This window comes from Mesocricetus auratus, unplaced genomic scaffold, assembly GCF_017639785.1.
Source record: "Mesocricetus auratus isolate SY011 unplaced genomic scaffold, BCM_Maur_2.0 Super-Scaffold_100020, whole genome shotgun sequence".
Classification (NCBI taxonomy): Eukaryota; Metazoa; Chordata; class Mammalia; order Rodentia; family Cricetidae; genus Mesocricetus; species Mesocricetus auratus.
This window is the reverse complement of record NW_024429201.1, coordinates 41,807,687-41,829,449: the sequence shown is the minus strand read 5'-3', so window position 1 is coordinate 41,829,449 and position 21,763 is coordinate 41,807,687. Positions and strand designations below refer to the sequence as shown.

The following is a 21,763-nucleotide window of genomic DNA, read 5'->3' as shown; positions in this document are numbered from 1 at the left end:
CTCTTTTGTGATTCAGTATTAATTCACGGTCCATGGACTACCTAGAATAATTTCAAATGTTATCAGCAGAATATTCAGGAAATATGATAATTTTGAAAGGAAAACAATCCCTGCTCAAAATAATACCCACAAATTGATTATTTTAATGATATTATGGTACAGTAAGATGTCTAAATGGAACTATACAGAACTCTGCTGAGGCTATTGATAGTCAATACCAACACATCTTTTTAAAGAGCCATTCACTCTGAAATTAGATTCCAATCTAGTCCAAGGACCTTACTTGTTTCAGATCTCATGACAGGGTTTTTAAACTCTCTGTCTTTTGTTTCCTTGTCTTTTATATGTCTGATAATGCCTGTCTCATATGAATGTTATCAGGATTAATAAAATGAATGATATGTCTGCCACATACTAGGGGCTTAGTTATTGGGAGCTAATTTTGAGGGCAATGGTTGGTGGCATTATTTCCAAGGCCTTGTATTATATTACAATTGAGAAAACAAGACATATTTGGTAAATTAAACAAAGATCCAAATTATTTCTATGAATTCATACTGAAGAGAAATGTTAAGAAAATTATCCAAATGATCCAGATCAAACCTTGACAGCTTAGTGCTGCCCAATACCAGCAGGACACCTTTTTATTTGCTTAGTTCTTTGTGACTGAAGTCATCTGGACAATTGACTAAATTATATGTTTTTGTGTTGTAACAGCTTGTGTGGATCCAAAGTGAGGAAATCTATGCTGTTTAAGCATTTCTCTTGTTTAGATCAATGCCCAAAAGCAATTATTTAAGTCTAGTGACTTGAAAGAGCCAGTGAATCCTAGCCATACACACTTTGAAAGAATTATCACATTCAGGTTCAGATGAGCATGGCCACTGCGAGTAAGCCAGCCCCTCATCATCCTTACAAATACCTCCTGTGGCTACCTAACTCATACTGTGATATGCCCACAGCTGACACTTCTAATTTCATGTTGTAAAGCTCTTGGCTTTGCAAAGAAATTTCATTCTCTTAAAATGTAATTACTTTGACCATGTAAAGATGTGTTACATTTATTTATGTTGCAGAATATTATTTTAACTATGTAAAGGTGCTTTACATTTCTTTATGCTGCATTTGTTTAATGATGTAAAGATGGGCTGCTTTGCCTGCCTAAGGCAACTCATTTTCTAATTAACAAAACCGAGCAGCCAATAGCTAGGCAGAGGAGGGATAATTGGGGCTTGCACACTAAGAGAATAAATAAGAGGAGGAATCTAGGCTCAAGAGAACCTGAGAGGAGAAGAGAACAAGAGAGAAAGAAAGGGAGAAGTCCAGGGTCAGCCAGCCAGACAAGAAGCAGGAAAAGTAGGACATACAAATTAAAAAAGCCCCAAGGCAAAACATAGATAAAAAGAAATCGGTTAAATTAAGTTATAAGGGCTAGAAGGACAAGCATAAGATAAGGCCTAGTATACATAACTAATAATATGTCTTCAATTCATAATTTGGGAGCTGGCGGTCTGAGAAAGTCTGCTACAGATTAATTTATATTCTTCTCTACAAGGATTATATCAAATATCACCACACTCCAGGGAACTAAGCATATAGGCAAAATAAAGTTAATATGGAAAATAATCTTATAGAGGAATTATTTTACTATGTACATACTTCCTTAAATAAAATTAATAATGCTGCTCATGTTGATACCAGTAAGATTAAAATCGGATTCAAATAGACAGATAACGGTGAAAATTAATAGAAAAACAAATAGTCAACTGGACCTTTTTCAAGTGCTAGGGTCTTAGACATGTAGACAAAAATACTAGCACTCAGCTGCATCCAAACCTTCAACTGATGATTTTGATTAGCTATTTATGTTGTACTTAAGACTGAGAAACACAGCTTTGAAGATCTTATATTAATCATAACCTGAAGGCATTTTTTCCATAAGGAATCTTCCTTAAAATAAACCAATGTTTTCTTTTTCCTTTAGGATAAGATATGTTTGATTCTTTGTGTGCTCTGAATTTTTATAAAAAATGTTCTTTAAATAGAAAGCCCCTCTGAGGATGGCAGACCTGACTAGGTTTTACTTTTATGAACTATTTTTTTTAACTTGGTGCTCTTTGCTTTTGAAATGCTTGAGGTTTCTGATTGCTGTCTCCAGTTAAGTAGTGACTTAACAAATGTCTCTTTAAATGCCTAGCCCAAGAGGAAATGAAAAGGGCATGGGAAGAGTTAAAGAGTAAGAAATAATGATCCTTGCTTCATACTGAGAGACTGAGGGAGTCTCAGTGGTGGAATGAACAGTTTGGTTTGGACCTTGCAGAGTCACATGTCTATTTAGAGAAAGGACAAAACAATGGTTTTTACTTCCTTGTCCCCTGAGTTCCTCATCTGCTGGTGTCTTCAGGGTGATACAGTGCTCTCGCTTATCTAGCGTAGTCCCTATCCCAGATTCCCCATCTTCCGAGGGCCTGATATTCACCCCTTTTCTGATACATGGACTCTCAATACTATCTATAACTTTCACCCTTGATATGAACTAAAAAGCACTCAGGCAAAAAGGAGCCAGCTGTTAGCTAGGGAAGACAATAGTCTAGTGTCTTCTGTTATCTGTAACTTGCTGATGAGCTGTAAGCATTTCTCCAACTGAAAATGTGTCATAACAATTTCTTTCTTACAGAAGTCCCTATGAAATCTCCCACCAAGGCTGTGGTGGAACCCACTACAGCCTAGAGACCTGTAATCGAAGTATACTTCTGCCTTTTCTACATAGTTCTGCTAGATTTCTCACTCAGTGACAAATTTTGATAGGAAAACACTCCCTGGTGCCTCCTGTAAGGGCAGCTTCTTTTCCTACGTGTGCTGTGGAGATGATGAACAAAGAGGGTTGGTGGTTCGTAAAGCAGAGGACTCTCCCCTCATGAAGAACTTCCTGGTTGTCATACTCGGCCAAATGAGACTCAAAGTTCTGAAATAATTATGATTGCTGCTTTCTATATTATTGCTTTTGATGACGGATGAACACCTATAAATTTCTGGTCCACCATCCTACCCCTGTGGCTATTTCTAGACTTTCAAGTATAGCCTGTAAAACTACTGACCATTCTGTTGTTTCATTACAACCATATTGTATAGTAAGTTTTAATATGTAGAAACTTCAGTTATTAAAAACATCCTCAAGCAAATATATACATATATATGCATATATATAGTCCCTCACTTGTTCCTATTCTTCATTTACCCAGAACTTAGCAGTGGTTAGAATAAAGTTAGATTGTTAGAAGTTTGGAGGTGATTGGTGATATTAAAAAATGTGCAAGGCAATCTGCTGCTTTTCAGGGAGTTGTAATTTGTAATTACATGGAGTTCATCTAGGCATTAAGCATGTTTCTCAAGTAATAGATCCATCTGGGTGCTTCTGGGGATGACTACAAGAATCAGATGAGACAACAGAGGTCAGGTTTTCATGAGTGTGTGGAATACCATTTTTGTGAGGATGTTATAGAAATTGTGCATTTCTGAAGAGGACTTTCCAATACTGAAAACTGAATTGAGTCTCACCCATACTAGGTCAGTAATCTATTATTTGTCTACATGACCAACCAAAGAAAATTTCCTATATAGGAATACTCATTCAACTTAATCTGACTCATAATTTATTGAGCAACTATTAATATTATATAACTGAAACTTAGAGACCAAAAATTTTTAGAATAGCCCTCTTTCTCTCTCTGTCCCTCTTTCTCTTCCTTTCTCGTGCTTTTTTGCCCCCAGTCCCCCTCCCACACTCTCTTTCCTCTCTCCTGTTCCCAGAGGCTGATCTCCCCCCCTTTACGTTTGACAATTCTTTTCCCTTAATAAAAAGCTCTTCCACCTGAACTCTGTCCCATGGTGTCTTTCTTTCTCAAGCTGCTTTGTTGTTGTAGTTACAACAACCATGCCTGGCTTTGTGCTGTGTCAGGTTCAGGGAGAAAAACATATTCAAAATTAACTACAACATAGACATGAAAACAGATAGGGTGTGGTAGGGCTTAAAAACATAAACGCCTTATATTACATAATGGCTAAAACTGGAAGTGCCAATACAAGAAAAATAAGATAATTTAGAGATAGAGAGATGACATACTTCAAGCTAAGAAAGTAAAAAGATGATCTGAAGAAATCAGAAATGGGCCGAGCGTTGGTGGTGCACGCCTTTTATTCCAGCACTCGGGAGGCAGAGGCAGGCGGATTTCTGTGAGTTCGAGGCCAGCCTGGTCTACAGAGCGAGTTCCAGGACAGCCTCCAAAACAATACAAAGAAACCCTGTCTCAAAAAAAGAAATTAGAAATGGGGTCCATCTTCACAAGCCTGGGGTACTAATTGATATAACTGTTTAATTTGATTCACATTAAAGATACTATTTTTCTTGGTAAAGGAATGGCTTTAGTTTTTATTTAAATTAGAAACTATCGTATTTTATATATCAATCCGTTTCCTCCCTCCCATGCTTCCCACTGATCCCCATCCCATCCCTCTTCTGTTTCATAGAAAGGGTAAGGCCTTTCATGGGGGATAACCAAAGTCTGTCATATCATTTGGGACAGAGCCTAGGTCTTCCACTGTGCATCTAGGCTGATAGAGTATCCTCTATGGGGAATGGACTCCCAGTGTCCATTCATACACTGAGGATAAATACTATTCCACCACCAGAGGCCCCACAGACTGCTCAGGCCTCCTAACTGACAACTATATTCAGGGTCCCTGGTTCTGTACTATGCTGGTGTCTGAGCTGTCAGTCTGTGTGTCTAGGCTGAGAGAGTATCCCTCTATTGGAAATGGGATCCCAATGTCCAGGAATGACTTTATTTTTAAATGGCACATGATCCAAGCAGGTAATTAACAAAGGTTCTTACAAGATCCCTGCTTCTCTGCCTTTCTTCTTAGCGTGTGATTTTGTGGCCCATGTATAAGAGCAAACTCCTTCCTTATGTGAATAGAAGCCACCTAGGAAATTCTAGATGCTGAATTCCAGCACTTCCATTCCACAAATGGTTCCATTCCAGAAAGTGACTAAATTTAAGCTACACACAGACACATATTGCAAGATGATCTCAGATGCATCTATTCTGAAAGCCTCCTTTCTGTGGCTGGGCTTCCATAGTACCAGAAATACTAAGCAAACTGCCAAGAGAGAAAAGCAATAAATAGTCCTGTAGAACTGTGACAACTATGAACCAACCACAACAATAACAAGCTTGGCAAAATATCCAAAAAGGTACAACAGTGTCACTCACATGTTGGTAGTGACCAACAGCTGTCTAATTGAATTTAAGGCCCACTTTTTTGGAGAGAAATAACGCCTAGTATTACAAAACTACCAACTACCTGGGAATAGTGAGGTCATGGATATTAGAAGAAAAACTACCATTTCCAATTGCAGCATAATTGCTAATTGCATTCTAAAACTCATTCTTTCATTCGCAGGTAAGTATAGTCCTCACTGCTCAGCATAATGCGCCATCACAGAAAGTCACCACTGAACACAATGCAGAGAACAACGAATCATGGGGAGCTCAGTCCCAGGAGATATATCCACGTCACAGCTCCTGCATCTATAGTTCAGGGAAAAACATGGAAGGGAAGGCAGAAAGATTAATCGTAAGATCTAGAATACCAGAAAGTCTGCTATGAAACTATGTCTCCTAGGAATGACTCCATAAGCAAGACCTGAATAATGACAGTATAGACATTCTAACTAACAAGTAGGAATAATCTCAAGGTGTGACATTCCTAGACAAAGAACTACAGACAACTAATAACTGCTGAGAGAGAGAGACAGAAAAGTAGCTTTCTCCAGGGTTGAACCCCTCTTTAATTGTCCAGTATGAATTAGACGGCTCTGAAACCACATAGACACAAACAACAAAATCAAACTCAGCATGTTGTATGTACATATATTTGTGCATTGTTATTGTTGTTTGTGTAGCAAACATAATTAAAGAAAAAGAGGGCATCATTTGAGAGGATAGAAACAGGGCATGGGAGAAGGCACATGGAAGAAAAGGAAAGCTGGGAAGTGATGTGTATATATACTTTCCTTTTATCCTTTTTCGTTATCATTCTCTCATATAATACACCTCAACCTCAGCCCCCCCCCCCCACTTTTCCCTGTTCCCTCCTACACATCCTTTCTTCTCCACATCCTGCTGTTTCCCTTTAGAAAATAGCAGGCTTCCAAGGGATATCAGCCAAACACAGCAAAGCAAGATGCAATAAGACTGGGCATAAATGCTCATACCAAGGATGAACTAGGCAACTCAGTAAGAGGAAAGAGGTCCCACGAGCAGGCAAAAGAGTCAGAGACACCACACTCCGACAGCATGTATGGGCCCAGTGCAAAGACATTCAGGCTCCATGGTTGCTGCTTAGGTCTCTGTGAGCCACCATGAGACCTGATTAGTTGATTCTGTGGACCATGTTCTCTTGGTGCCTTTGACCCCTCCAGCATCTAAATTCTTCTTCCTCCTTTTCTGTGGGGTTTCCAGAGCTCCACCTAATGTTTGGATGTGGATTTTGACATCTGATCACATTATCTGCTTGAGAAAGCCTCTCTGAGTAGTATTGATCTAGGTACCTATAGCAGTAGGAATCATTTCATTATCTTTTTTGGTTAGCCCTGTTTGCTTATCTAAACTAAAAATCTGTTTGAGAAGTTTTAATAGTCAGTAGAAGGAAGGTAGACTGTCTCCACAATGACTAATCTAGAATTATATATTTAATAAATATTTGGTGAATGAATGAGTGAATGGATGAATGAATAAAATAAAGCAAGTTGCTCATTAGACATCTGATCATGCAGTGTCCATGTGCCAGAGCAAAACATTTGGTTATTTCCTTTCAGTCTCCCTGTTAAATTTAGAATAACAAAGAGTTAGAGAATCAAAGTGCCAAGGGACATAATTAAAGACCTGTGTGTGCAAATGTTCCAGTTCATTTTGAGTCAGGACTTAGAATTTTAAAATTTATATTCTCCACAGGTGGGTTAGGATACTTTTATGAAATATGCTCAGTATAGCAATTAGGTGAACAATAATGTCAAAGTGACATTTTTCAGGACACTTCAATTTCATAAAGATACTATACAGATGTTTGGGGAGGGTTCTGGTCCCTCATCTTTGCTCAGCCAGAATGCCCTTGATTTTTCTCTTTTTTCTTTTTTTTTTCTTCTTCATCTATAGGCAAACCATTCAAAATGAAATCTCTGCCACTTGTATTTTGTGTGGGTAGATCTACTGTGTTACAGCAGCTTCGTGTTACAATTTTTCAAAGACTCAAGAAAGATACAAAGAGTATATGAACCAGGTTAACTAGAATATCAAAGGCAGAGTACACCCAAACACATGTCTGAATAAGAAGGAGTGGGTGAAAAATGGAGCTTTATGTTTCCATAGCCAAATACACTATTTTATCATAATTCCACATTTCCCATTAAAAATAACAAACTAGATCAAGTTAGTCCAAGTAAGCTCAGTCAAATTATTGTTATTTTAGTTTCAGATTCAAGGAAATGTAACATTTTACCTTTCTGTACTTCCTTTCCAAGCAGTATTAAAATTCTAAAGGAGTGTTGTAGTTTCTGTGTGTGCATGTGTGTGTGTGTGAATGTGCATGTGTATCTGGGTGTGTGTTCATGTCTGCTAGTGATATGTGTATGTGCATGTGTGTGTGCTTGTGCATGCATGTAGACGTGTGAAGGTGTGTGCACGCATGCAGAAATGCATGCGTGTGAGTGCAATGGGTCATTGTCTTTGTCTTGTGTCAACTACTATTTAAATCATCTTGTCTACACTTTGGGAATTAGCTCTGTGTCCAGTATTTCTGATGCTTCCTGGGGTTCTAACCTGGTTTTGAGTCCTCTGTTGATCTCTTGTCATTCCCAAATTCCCTCAGGAATGCACACTTCACCATATTGACTGAAAGTCTAATAGAGATTCAAGGGGGCCTCTCATGCATTCTCATGTCTAAGCTTATTTTCTTTTATTCCTCCATTGTCACTATGCTGTGAAGCACACAAGCAAGACTGACTGTTCCCACACAATCTCACATGGGAACCCAGCATTAGCTCCTTTGTTGAGGTCTGCCATTCGGCCAGCATCCTGTAGGGTGCTTATTGGAGTAATCATATAGCTCCTCTCTCAGGCTAATGCTTGTGATTTTTCCAGTTGCCACTTACATAGAGTCCTTCCCTTCCTCAGTCCTCCAAATGGCAGGAAGCCCAGTCACTGTGCCCTGTTGTAGATACTGGTCTGCTGAGGACAGAAGCTGCAATTGCATGCTTCCTTGCTTGGTTTTCTTCAAGAGGACTTTGCTTCCTGGCAATCTACTCCTCCACCTACCCTCTTTCCATTGTGTTGTTTATCACATAAGCTTTACTGGCTTCCTTTGAGACTTGGCCTCTTGTAGCAAAAAAAAAAAAAAAGAAAGAAAGAAAAGAAAAGAAAAAAAAAGGAAAATGTATCTTGAATATCAATACCCTTGACTTTGCAGATTGTGTGTCAGCCGTGAGGTATAAATTTTATTTTTAGAGACTCAAAGGCTAAGCTCTGACTGCTTATTTTCTTTTTGTGTTCCTGGAATAAAGTGTACATCCTCTGTGAAGGATTGCCTGATGCTGGGTGAACAGGAGAGGAGCCTGGGGAATCCTGGATAATAACTCAAACTGTCATCCTTCCACACAGCAGATGCATGGGGTCTTGTCAGCCATTCTTTTCTGAGAACACAGAGGAAAGAAAAGGAATGTTCCAGAAACTCGGTGGCTATAGTCATATAAGATTCCAAAGTCAAGTAAACGGTAGAGTGCTTTGTAATGAAGCAAAGGCTCATAAGCCAATAGTTCTTGTGCCATAAAAGAGTCAAGTAATGTTAGTAACAGGCAAATGGGCTTGCTATGTAAACAAAGGAGATATTTTTATAAAAAAGGAAACTTGATTTTCTTTGAACACTTAGAAATTATTGTGCCTTACCAAGTAGAAAACGTCACACTAGCTAATGCTCTTCCTTCCTCTGCTCGCACTACATCACAATCACCTCCTCAGGATTCCACACAGTAAAAGGACCTCGTGCTAATTGCTCAGAACAAGCATGGAAAAGGTAGCGTAAGGAACACTGAGATTTTTTTTAATTATGAGGCTAAGGAAATTTACAAAGTGGTAGATACCAAATTGGAATGTTTGGGTTCCCAGAGAAAGAAACAGAATATTTCTCAAGGGAGAGAAGGGTGAAAGTCAGAGAGAAGACACACAGGCTAATAGAGCCATTGGGAGAATAATCCCAGCCCTGTGGATGCTGGCTCACCTGGAGATCTAGAGGGTACCCGAGGAGCCCAGTTAGTATGTGGGCAATGAGGACATTCTCTTCCTTCAGGTAAGAGGTAAGGGATCTACATAGGCATTTGGGTTTTAAACATCCATCTCTTCACTATTTATGCTTTGAATTTGTCAACAGTAGCCTGTGTAGGTACTCAGTTGAGGACCAGTTGCTATGGCAGTCTTTTTAAAAGGAAGAATTTTCTTCTTGTGTTGACTTCTATATGAGTTTTTCCTTCATTATGGAAATTAGGTCCATAGGAATCATGGGACTGCTAGCAGTGTCTAGCACTTCATCACACGTTCCTCGGGATTTCATGCGGGTTATAGAAATGTTTCTTTTTTTAATACAGAAATTGAATCATGTACTAAACCCTTAGCTTATTAACTATGAAAGTAGATTGCAACAGACTTGAGGGAGTCCCTTGGTGTACATAGTGGAAAATTCCCACAATTCAAGAACAGAATAAAATAAATCACATAAATGTGTTACAATAAAAACTCTGGTCCAGAACCTAGACAAAAGCCCAGATGTCAGGATCCTGAGTTGCAGACTCGTTACTTTACACAGAAGAAGCTGATGCTGGAAAGCAAGGAGTCTAAGCCTGCCTGCTTCTGCCTAAGCCTCACAGCCCTGTCAGATTTCTTATCTGGCTTAGCTGCTAGACATTCTGCTGTTCACAGAGACAAGCAAAACCCCATAGGCCACTCTTGGTTGGGTACACCCTTGTCATCCATTCTGTCATTTAGCTCAATTACAGGTAATAAATAGAACTCATTTTGGTGCTTATAAGTTCAGGATGCATTATTAGTTATAAATGGCAACTTGTAAGAATGTAGGTTCACCCAGGAAAGGGAACAGCAAAGAAGAATTTCCTATATTGGATTGGCCTGTGGGCATGCCTGGGTGCTGTGATTATCTTCGTGGCATTAGCAGAAGTGAGGAGATCCACCCACTGTTGGTAGCACCATCACTAGGTAGAGAATTCTGAATTGTGTAAGAGTGGGAAAAGTGAACTCAGCATAAGAATACATATATTAACTTCCTTCTCTTTGCTTTGTGATTGTAGATGCACTGCGACCTCAAACTCCTGCCACGGTGACTTTTCCACAATGATAGACTGTAACCTGGAACTGTAAGCTGCTTTTCTAACAGCCACAGAATTAAATACAAGACAAAGGGCTTCTCAAATCTGGATTACAGATATTTTCACCTTAAGGAATTACTTAAATCACTCTAAGTATCAGTTTTCCCACATAAAAATGTATTATAACAATAGGTCCTTTGCATATTTTTGTGAAATTAAATCAACATAATATCTGCAGGAGGAATCCTAAAGTACTTAGTTTTGCATAGTTTACTTCTATAGTTATACCAACTATATTTTCATATATTAATATATTCTATATCAGCATTCATAGGTATAAGTTTCTATGGTTGCACAGGTTTTCATTGTATAGATGCCCAGTAATTTAATGAATTAATTAAATACTGAGAACTATTGAGACTCTTTGGCTTCCATACATTGTTAATGTTCAATGGTGAAGTATCTGTGTCAAATTTTATTTCCTCAAAGACTACCTGGAAGGAATTTTTGTAGATATAAATGCATTGAATAGCAATAAAATAGAGGAAACAATAGCAACAAGATTATTAATGTGGAAAAGCAAATAATTATATTTTTAGTCCCAAGCATCAGGGAAATCCAAAGAAAACCATGTCTGTATCTCAGAATTTCTCAAAGTTGACAGTTATTAGCACCAACAGTTCTAGAAGAGAAAAGGAGAAGTGCTCAATACGAGAACGACTGAAAGATGATTTTAGAGCATTCTTCCTCCTCCATCCCCTCATCACCCTCTACTCCCAGAGAATGTCACTCTAGCACAGTGTGTGTGTGTGTGTGTGTGTGTGTGTGTGAGAGAGAGAGAGAGAGACAGAGACAGAGACAGAGAGAGAGAGAGAGAGAGAGAGAGAGAGAGAGAGAGCTCCTTCTCCAGAGAATAGATCAGGGGTTCCCCAGGAAACCCTTTCTTTTATTTTTTGTTTTTGTTTTCAGGATGTCTCTGTGTGTAGCTCTGGCTGTCCTGGAACTCACTCTGTAGATGAGGCTGACCTCGAACTCAACAGAGATCTGCTTTCCTCTTCCTCTCAAATGCTGAGATTAAAGGCATGTGCCACCACTGCCCCATAAACCAGGTTCTTTCAAAACCTTATGTTTCCAACTGCAGTAAAGAACTAAGTGATGAACACTGTATGCCGAGTCCCTTAGGATTTTAGTCCTTCCTCTAGCAGTGAGCCTCCTTCCTAGGAGATGGAGTCTCTGAAAGCTAACTGACTCAAGAATGGAGCCTTTTCAAGTCTTATTACTGGAAGTTTCTCAGGACAGGTGGTAAACCAGCAGCTAGGTGAGGTCACATCTAAACAATCTTTCTTTGCTCACTTTTAATGTGGTCCATTGACCAAGGATTGATTGCCAGATATCTGGGAAATACTTTTACCATAAGGGATAGAGCTGATATCAAACAGGCAAATACAAGTTGCTAGTTGTTTTATGGGAAGAGAAGTAAACACACATACACACGCACACACGCACATACCCCAAAATCCAAATCTCTAGCATTAACATTTTCAATCATGAGATAAAAACACGGATGACGTGAAAGAAATCATTGTAAAGTGGAACACCTCTTAGAAGTTAGCAATGTGGTGTGGAAATGAAGACTCAGTTGAAGAGTTGAAATGTAAGTTGGGAAATACTTTCAAATAACTGTAGACAGATCTAGGGCTATAGTTCAGCATCAGTGCCTTTGCCTAGCACACATGAAACAAATTCAATCCTCCAGTACTGAAAAAGTATATATTTATGTATCTGTGCATATATATGTATCAAAACAGATAAGTGCAAATTAGAGAAAGAATAGTCTTGGCTATTGTAGACAAAATATGATATTTGAATGAAAAAAGAATATTTAAAAACTTTATAACCATCTTATTTTGCAGCTTGGAGTGAAACCAAAAGAGCATTTAATCACTTAAAGTCTTTAAGTATGGAAAAGTGAAAGTTTATTTCTACCAGAACCCTCCATGCAGTAAGAAAAGACTAGAACATTATTAGTGACCATTCTAAATGCCTAACAGCAAACCAGTGAAAACTATGCTACACAGACATATTGCAAAGTCATGCTCCCAAGGCACCAGTTTTCAATAAGAAGAGAAATGGCATAAGCCAGAAACACAGGACAGAGGACATCCTCTAGATGTCAGTCACCCCAGCTTCTCTTTGTGAATCCACAGAAGACACGGTAGGGTGAACTTTTGACTCTTGGTGGTTCTGGCTCCACCAAGAGAAACAGTTCAATGTCAGATTTACTTTCCCTTCGCACTCATCTCTCATATTGCCATTGATTCATTCGGAATATCTTTGGGGTGCTATGTATTTCAACACTGTGGGAAAATTTAGACAAAGTCACACACCCTACCAAAATGCAATAGAGAATCCTGACAAATAAGAAATCCAAACATAGATATTATCTATATCCATATATTGTAGAAGGTCTTAAAGAGATGCCAATTGCTAAATGAACTTGATTCATATATAACAATGCACATTCCCAAATACCCAATACAATAACCACATGACATGTTCTGAGTCACACAAATTAAATTATACTATTAGAATTTAAGTCCAGGGCATTGGTATTTGAATGCTACCAAATAACTGAACTATACAGAAAGAAAATTAATTATCTAATTCAGGCTAAAAAAGACTTTGAAGTGTATGCTTTGAGTTGGCTGTTATGTTTTTCTCAAATCTTGTTGCAAGATTTCCTTGAAGCTCTCTACAGAAGGTACAAATTGGAGATTACATTTAGTTAGTATAAGTTATCGCATACTTGGGACTTGGTTTTCTTACCTGGTTTTCAGGAATGTAGACGCAATAAGAATGGAGTAGGAGTATAGAGTAGTAACAATGGCAGTATTCTCAATGTGCTGACTAATTTGTAGCAGTGGGTCAGGATTAGCTTTCTGTTGAACTGTTAGGATGGTGACCCTGTATCTAGCTGTGTATGATCTTCATAGAGAAGAATATGCCTTACCACCCACATGCTAAATGTGGGTCCAATATTGACAAGTTCCAGAAATCATCATGAACTACTTGACTGCTTATGAGAGGGACAGAGTCTGAAGTGATGTATGAGCAAATGTTTGCTTTTACTTTATGATTCTCTTCCTAATTGGCTCTGGGGGAGTTTTATGTGTATAATTTTTTTCTTTGAGGTCTGTCTTTCCTCTTCTGTTCAGTGGCATTTTCTCCAAACATATAAAAATTGAGTTACCCTAATGGTTCAAACCAGCCCCAGGGTGTCTATTTGAGACGAAAAACAAACAAACGAACAAACAAAAATAAGGGAAAGAAAGATAGAGAGATATGAAAAGAAAGTAGAGAAAAGAAAGTAAACAATAATGATGCAAAAAGTCATGGAGAAAAAGTAGGAGGAGAAGCACCTTCAGTAGAATAGGGGACAAAAACACCTAAGGGCTTCTTGTAGAGTTTTTTTTTTTTTTTTTTTTTGGTTTTACGAGACAGGGTTTCTCTGTTTTGTTTTGGAGGCTGTCGGGCCAGCCCGGCCTTGAACTCACAGAGATACGCCTGCCTCTACCTCCCAAGTGCTGGAATTAAAGGCGTGCGCCACCACCGCCCAGCTGCTTGTAGAGTTTTTTACAGTGTTGGAGCATATTTCTTAAAGTTTCTAGATTCCTGGTTCCTTCACAATCTTAAGAGTCAAGATCAGGGAAAAGGAAAACAAATGCTCCAAGCATAGAACACTCCTGTGCACACAACAAACCATTTCAAAACCATTGACCTATAATGCTTTGCACACAAATTCCAGACAGACATCCTTACCAAAGCAAAAATGGGCAGTAGATACTCACATACCCAGGAGTAAGGCGGTGCTTCTAGAATTAGTCTGAAATTACAGTTTTATGAAAACTGAAGATGATATGGCAGCCACCCTCCACTAGACACTTATGATGTGCCAAGTCTTGTTCTAAGCAATGTTCATGATTTAGTCATGTTCAGTTCCAACAATTAGTAGAAGGTTTATTTCTCCTGACTTACTGAGAAGGACACTGGAAACTCAGGAGCTGTTGTAAGTAATGGTGCTGGTAAAGGCAGAGAAAACTCTTTATTCAACTTCTCAAAACAATATATATCAACCAATTCCACTTGATGAAAAGTAAAAGCACTGCAGATCTCAGCTTAAGCTTTAATCCTGTTAAATTAACTATGAAAACCCAGATGACATTGCCGGCCTGTGACTTAGTTTACTTGTCTATAAAATGGGAAGAGTAATAATGGTGTGGTAAGATGCCAATATATGAAAGTCTTTCTTAAAAAACATAAATAGTTTTCATTATGATAGATCTGTAATCATGGCTCATATGGGCCTGACCCAAGCTTTATCTGTGAAGTTATAAAACAAGTGTGTTATTATTCAGTAGCTCACAGAATCACAGGCAACTGGTTCTCACACCAAGAAATAAGGTGGCAGAATGAGCACAGTACAAATTAAGCCCTGTCTCCCGCCACTGTTTTCTTTGTGTGCCTCATCATCTGACCACCACTGTTAAATGTGAGTACCTCGACATCTTCCTTCCCACTTCATATATGCCCAGTATCTTGATAATATGGAGTGTGTTTAGATCAAGCAGATTTCTGTGAGTTTCCAGTATTTCTAATTCCATCAAGAAATTAAGTGCCAAGTGCTCTAAGAGAGAAGATCTTGGGACAAGTGTATGGGTGAACAGATGGCTTTATCCTCTGCATGTCAGTGAACTGTCATTCAGGAAGAGAGGAAAGAGGTGTGAAAATGATGTTCCAAAGCCAGGCACACAACTCAGACAGTAAAATCATTTCCACATTGAACTTGCCTCCCCAACCACACAATACTGCCTATTTCAGGACCTGAAACATTCTTATATAACAAATTGTGATGTAATGAGAGATCTATTTCTCAGTAAACATAATGATTATTTAATTGTACTGAAACAGGCTTATAAGTATATTGTGTGTATTAACTCTATCAGGTAACTATTACACCTCACATTATAAATAAGGAAAATAAAGCAAAGAAGTATTGAAAAGATGACTGAATATTGCTAAAAAAGGAAATAGCAGAGCTGTGAATCAGATCCTCGTGGTCTATGTGTTTGCTCTTTCCCATGTGCCTACTGCCTTTGAAATGGTGCTTGGCCAGAGTTTTGGTAATGGTTATTGAATGGCGTGAGCTTCTCTATCAATTCTCATCTGGTTGTACATGCAAAATTACAGCCACTGTCTTTTCTTTATCTAGAAACAGAGAAATAGGTAAAAAGCTGGATCATCAGCCATTGTACCCCTGTTTTCTTCCATACCAATTTATTTCCTGTGTTTCCAATGTCAGCTTCTATATTTCTGCCACGTGTTGGTGCAGAGCCAACCGAGACATTTGGGTGAGGCCAAAGTGCCAGAAGATCATGAGTGGCTATAACCTATCCACTCATCCTACCTCTTTCTACTCCATTTATATATTCACCACACCATACGCGTTGGCTTGCACTGTGGTGCCCACAGCTTTTTGTCTTTCTTCCTTGCTGTGAGTAAAGAGCTAAGGCTGCCATGGCCTGATATGAATTGTACAGGGAAGAATCTAGAAATAGCTCTAGGAGATGTCTGTATAAGCAGATGTTCACAGGAGACAGAAGGACACCATGATGAAATAGGTGGGTCAAGTATGATAAAAAAAGGTTCTCCACACACTTGATTCTTGTGGCTACATCCCTACTTTTGACAGATGAACATTCCTGAGCTCCCACTGTGAAGAAAAAAGGGAAGTTAAACGTAATTGAAAAGATTAGTACTACATCTCAATGTCTGGACCCCTGTTACAGACACATATTTTCTAGATTTAAAAAATTTCCAGAAAGCTAGTATTGTATAGTTATTTTCTTAATTTAAACATGAACTAACTTAGAGTTCTACCAAGCCAATATTTAGTTTAGCAACCTACTCCAAGCATGCCTCTTTCACGATCAGCTAGACAAATTTGTATTTTAAGTTGCTAACTAGTACAACATGATCAACAAAATTTGTTCATGGGAGGATATCTAATGAGAAAGCAAGCCAGGCATCCTGGCAGGTAAAACATTACTTGGTGTGTTCAATATCAGTCTTCTCATATGCTAAATGCTCACATCCATTTGTGATAAAACTGAATATGGTAATCTCTCTAAGAATTCCTATTTTCCAATTTACAGGTTTCAATATTATTTTTATATTACTTTGTATATATGTATAAATACTACTATGTAAGGTAAACTCTAAATCTGTAAATATCCTCACATGGAATTATGATAATTAATTTGACAAAGAAACATTATATTATTTCAAATAAAATAACTGAAGGCTATAATTCTTGGCTTGTTTTAGAGTTCTGCAATCATTTCATTCCCTACTGTGTAAAAGTACACCATCAACAATTTGAAAAAAATTATTTGTTATTAAAGCATACCATAATAGAAACACAGTTCTGTACAGTGTCTAAATTATTCCCTTTTATATGCAAACTAATAAAATCAAAATGTTATTAATGTGTTTTGATGAGAAATAGCATATCAATTTGGAAACATAAAACCCAAGGTAAGTTGTCTTGATGGGATCATAGATAGATAGATAGATAGATTGAAAGTTATCTATATTCAATTTTAATGTTGTTAAAATAGTGCATTTTATGTTCTTATCATAATTATATTATGTAAAGAAATTATCTTCTGTGAGTCCTATATACCAAGTACCCAAAGTTCCTCCAGTTTGTCTCAGTGTACCACATGGATATTATTTTCTAGGTTTATAAACCCAATAAATGTTGCCTCTAATATATATTCTATTCCACAACATCTTCTGCTTTAGTTATGGACTCAACATTCAGTTGTTATTACTCATGGACTCATGGCACACTTTTAAGTCTAAATAATGACTGGGAAATATTAAAGTAAGCTATTTCATTGTCATTCCTTTTTATTTGTAAACAAAATGTCCTGTTTTGTTACCCAGGCTGGATTGAAGCAATCCCCCTAGCTCAATATTCTTAATGCTTTCTAAAAACTTAGTATTTTCTGAATAATATCATATTGGGTCTGGAAATGTTCTTTTTGTTCAGTTTGCAATGATTTTTGTGCAAATTGTGTGTTATGTCAGGGTGCATATTTAATTTTACAGTAGCATAAGTTTCTAAGGCCAAACAGATGCAGTAATCTGTAGGAGCCTAGTCTTTCTTTCATTCTAATCTTGCTCTTGTTACTTTCCCAAACATCTAATAAGCTATTAACTGAATCACAGAAGCAGGAGGATCACTGGGGTTGCTGACTGCCAGCCTAGCTCTTTCTTTAACACACACGCATACACACACACACACACACACACACACACACACACACACCTAAGGAGGTTGAAGAATCTTTTTCAGAAGAAATACTCTCTCACTTTCTTTTCCTTGCACTTTTAATTTTGGACAGAGTCCAAAGCATTCCGGCGACCAAGATGCACAAAATGACCATCATGAACCTCATCTCACTCCCACTTAGGCCAGTTTCCCAAGACCCAGGTCAAAGAGGAAGCAGCTGAGAGTTGGCCCAGGGAGGCAAAGCAGAGACTGTTGCTGCTCAGATGGAGCTCTTCTCCAGAAGCGCTGTCGCTGTCCAGACCTCGGTGCTGAATGCTAAAAGCTGGCCTTGCTGTGGTCAGTTCAATCCCAGAAGGAACCCCGATGGATTCTGACAAGGAAGTCACAATGGTATCTCAAGGGTAGGCGTGGGGACTTCTCTTATTCTCTCCCTAAGGAAAACTTGTCTTTCACAAAGATACATGGTGTATTTAATGTGAGAATAGTGGCACAGTTTCTGGTCAGCTCCCAAACTGAAATCTCCAGTGAGGGAAAAACAGAAAAGTTCTGGGGTAATGAAACTCACTCCTACCTTTCCTGAGTCAATACAAAAACCTTTGGGACAGTGCACCTCCTTATTGAAAATTTAAAACATTTTTGTATTTTGAAAACTCATGTTGCTAATTAATCTCGCTTTGTGGTGTGTGTGTGTGTGTGTGTGTGTGTGTGTGTGTGTGTGTGTGTGCTGATGTAAATACTACAATGATGGTGGCGCTGGGTTCCCAAAGTCTGGGGTAGACTTTTAGATATCACTTTAGCTGGGCTCAGAAACAAGAGAGAAGGAGCTACAAGTAATTTAAAAAACACTTTGAAAACGTTGTTTCAATACCGTCTTAAGGAAGCACTCGTTTTCTTAGGTGATTTGGGGTAGAAAGAAAGTAGCAGGTAGCTTCCCTCCTCTGCTCTTAGACTACCGGATTTGAAAGATCTCAGCAGGAGTCCTGGGTTTTGTCTGTTTTATAGCAAATGCTCAAACTCAAGAGCCATTAGAATCCTATTTTCACTCACCCCACCCCCCATCCCCGGGCACATTCATAGGAGACAATAAAGTAACACAGAGAAAATAGGTGGGGGGGGGGTGCGCTTCCTGCCTTGGGATCTTGGCAGTTGTATTCAAATAGGGCGCTTCTCTTTGAAGAATGGAGCTGTTTCTGGTAGCTACAGTATTTATGGGCAGACCCCACAGAATGGACTGATCCCATTAAACAGTCCTTTCCTTTCCTTAATCCTTCCCTGCTTGTTTTAGTCATTTCTCCACCCCGCCGGGAATACCATCCACTTCTCAGTCCAGGTAGATCTGACGTCAAGAGATGGCTTTCGTAGATTTGACGTGTAAACACTCATTTCTATTCTGGCTGGGGAGGCTGGCGCTCCGCTCTGCCAGGAGACTAAAGCGCTTCAGTGGGCGCTTGCCACCGCCCAGCCTCTCCCAGCGCGACTCCTAGCTTTTGCGGAGCAACCCGAGCCAGGAGTGGTTCAGAGAGACAGGGTGGAAAGGTCGAGTCTAGCTGGTGTTTCTCTTGTCTCGCTTTTCTCTCATCCCTTCTTGCTTGTGTGAGAACAAGGGTGGGAGCCATGGAGCAAAGAGGCTGGTCTCTGCAGTGCACGGCTTTCGCCCTCTTTTGCGCTTGGTGTGCTCTGAACGGTGTAAAAGCCAAGAGGCAGTTTGTCAATGAATGGGCGGCGGAGATCCCCGGAGGGCCGGAGGCTGCCTCTGCCATCGCCGAGGAGCTGGGTTATGACCTCTTGGGTCAGGTAAGAGTTTTCACTTTCGAGAAACTTTCTAGATCTTGAGGGCACTGGAGGGGCTGGAGTAGTCTCCCGAGTGGGAGTCACAGACTGCACTCCCCTGCTCTCAGTGTCACAAGCAGCGAGGAGCATCCCCCTTTGCCCCTGCGCCCCCTGCTCTCTTTCAGAGGGAAAATGCTTACATTATTTATTGTTTGGGCTGGGCGCCGCCAACCAAAGGAAGCTGCCGCAGCAGACCCTGATCTCTCTGTTGTCCGCTCTAGATTTGAAATCCGCACCCACGAGGTTTGGGAGAAAAAAAAATCTTCCACGTTGTTCCGGGAACTTAAGGTGTCCACGGGCTCTTGCCTGCTGTGGGAGAGTCAGTGCGCTCGATCCCCTTGGGAGGCAGGCAGCCTGCGTCCAGAGCCGGCGCTTTCCTTGCTTTCAATATGGCAGCGCCAGCTCCCAGTCCTGAAGCCAGGGGCCGGGCAGGCTTGGAGATGCCCGCGCGCGTCGAGAGCACGCAGAGAGCGCCAACTGCTGGGACTAGTGACTCCGGGGTTTGGGTTGGTGGCGGTGGTGCAGAGTGGTGGGAGAAACTGCAAGGCGATGAGGTAAAGGAAGACGCCGGATCTTGCTTATGGGGAAGTTCAGGGTTTTCACCCATAACTTGGGAAGTCTGAGCTTCCTAACTTTTCATGGCCAATATTTCCGCAGGATCTAGCTGCAGAAATGACTGTGGTGAAAGGATCCCTTTCTGTCTTGTTCCTCGGCTAAGTGCAAAATCATCTCCTAGGGGTGTCAGATTATGAAATAAACCGATGTCTGTTCAAGTGTGTGCTGAACTAACAGACAGGTGGGGAGGGGCGCGCAGAGCGATCTCAAAGGGGGAATCCAGAGGGTGTGATTTCTAATCTCAGCTTTTCTTTTCCTAGAAGTAGAGGCAAACCCTCGACCCTTGCCGGAGAATTGTCCACAGTTAAGCGGGGGGAGGAGGGAGTTGCAAAACATTTTGGCGCGTTTTCTATTCTGGAGGTGGTGATTGAGACTCTGAAGTCACGGATGAGTAATCGGCGTGGGCGGTGTCGATTCCGTGCATCAAATCCACTGGGAAATAAGCCTTCTCTAGCCAGAGGGGTCACTCTCTAACGGTGTGAGGCAAATGATCTTTGAAAGGCCCACCATGAAACTCACTAAATTCCCAGCGCCTTTTTGAACAGTCCCTTAGGGACTGGGGACTAAAAATGAGGAAAACATGTGCTCTCAATGGAATTCAGATCTGTGGGACAGTGGATTCGAAATGAAGATTGGCACCTGAATGCGATTTGTGTAAGAGAAGTTGTAGCTAGTGACTTAACACAGCATTTTTTGTTTGTTTGTTTGTTTGTTTTCAGAGAGAAAGGAGAAAGGGAATATGGGAGGCAGGAAAGAAAACTACTGAAAATATCTACTTTGCAGGGGTTAGAAAGAAGTGTCAGGTTGCCAGGAGAACATGGTAAGACTGGAGAAATCCTCCAGCATAGAAAATAGCTTGCTGGCAAGCAGACAGAAAACAGCTTCCTAATTAAGTTTGTTTATTGTGTGCAATTCTTGAGCATTTGGAGACCAAAAGAGAGAGTAGCAGATGGAATTATCCTGGTGGGTACTATAAGCACCTTGGGAATGTGTATGTCCTGGGGTGGCAGAGGTAGTATTTCACAGGCAGCTTGGTGTTTGTGGCTGGGAAAGAAAGAAAACACATGAAACTCTTTCCCTCCCTCCCTCCCAAACTAGCCCCCCCCACACAAACCTAGACCAATCGGTATGAAAATAATTTTTCAAAATAAACTAGCTTCCTTCTAGTCATTTTTAGTTAAAATGTCATTCAATAACGAAATTTCAGAAAATAGCAACTTGCTTTCTTGATTCTGCTCACGTACCATTTTGTTAGCATTTCTAAAATCATACTAATCTAAGACAAGTATCCTGACATTACAGCCTCATGATACAGCTAGGGCTAGAGTAGAGACAAGGAACAAAGCTATTTGACCATAGAAATAGGGCTAGCAACCCTGGCCTTTTCTTGTGGCTTTTGCTATCTCTTCCCAGATCCATCTACAGCTAGCAGTACAGTTCATAGTAGATTCACTGCCTAAGGCTCTGCTTCCCAGCTAAACCTCAGCATTTCCATTTCTTTTGCAACAACACATTGCTTATCTTAATTA

At 39.8% G+C, this 21,763-nt stretch overlaps 1 protein-coding gene across 1 annotated transcript in view; it reads left to right on the top strand.

Annotated features, from left to right (window-relative positions):
- The first annotated feature begins 19,173 nt into the window (after nt 1–19,173).
- Nucleotides 19,174–21,763, top strand: part of Pcsk1 (proprotein convertase subtilisin/kexin type 1) — a 41,574-nt gene continuing 38,984 nt past the window's right edge. The window contains exon 1 of the mRNA XM_040728997.1: nt 19,174–19,583. Within this exon, the coding sequence (XP_040584931.1) occupies nt 19,404–19,583 (180 nt within the window). The 5' untranslated portion in view covers nt 19,174–19,403. The remainder of the gene's footprint in view (nt 19,584–21,763) is intronic.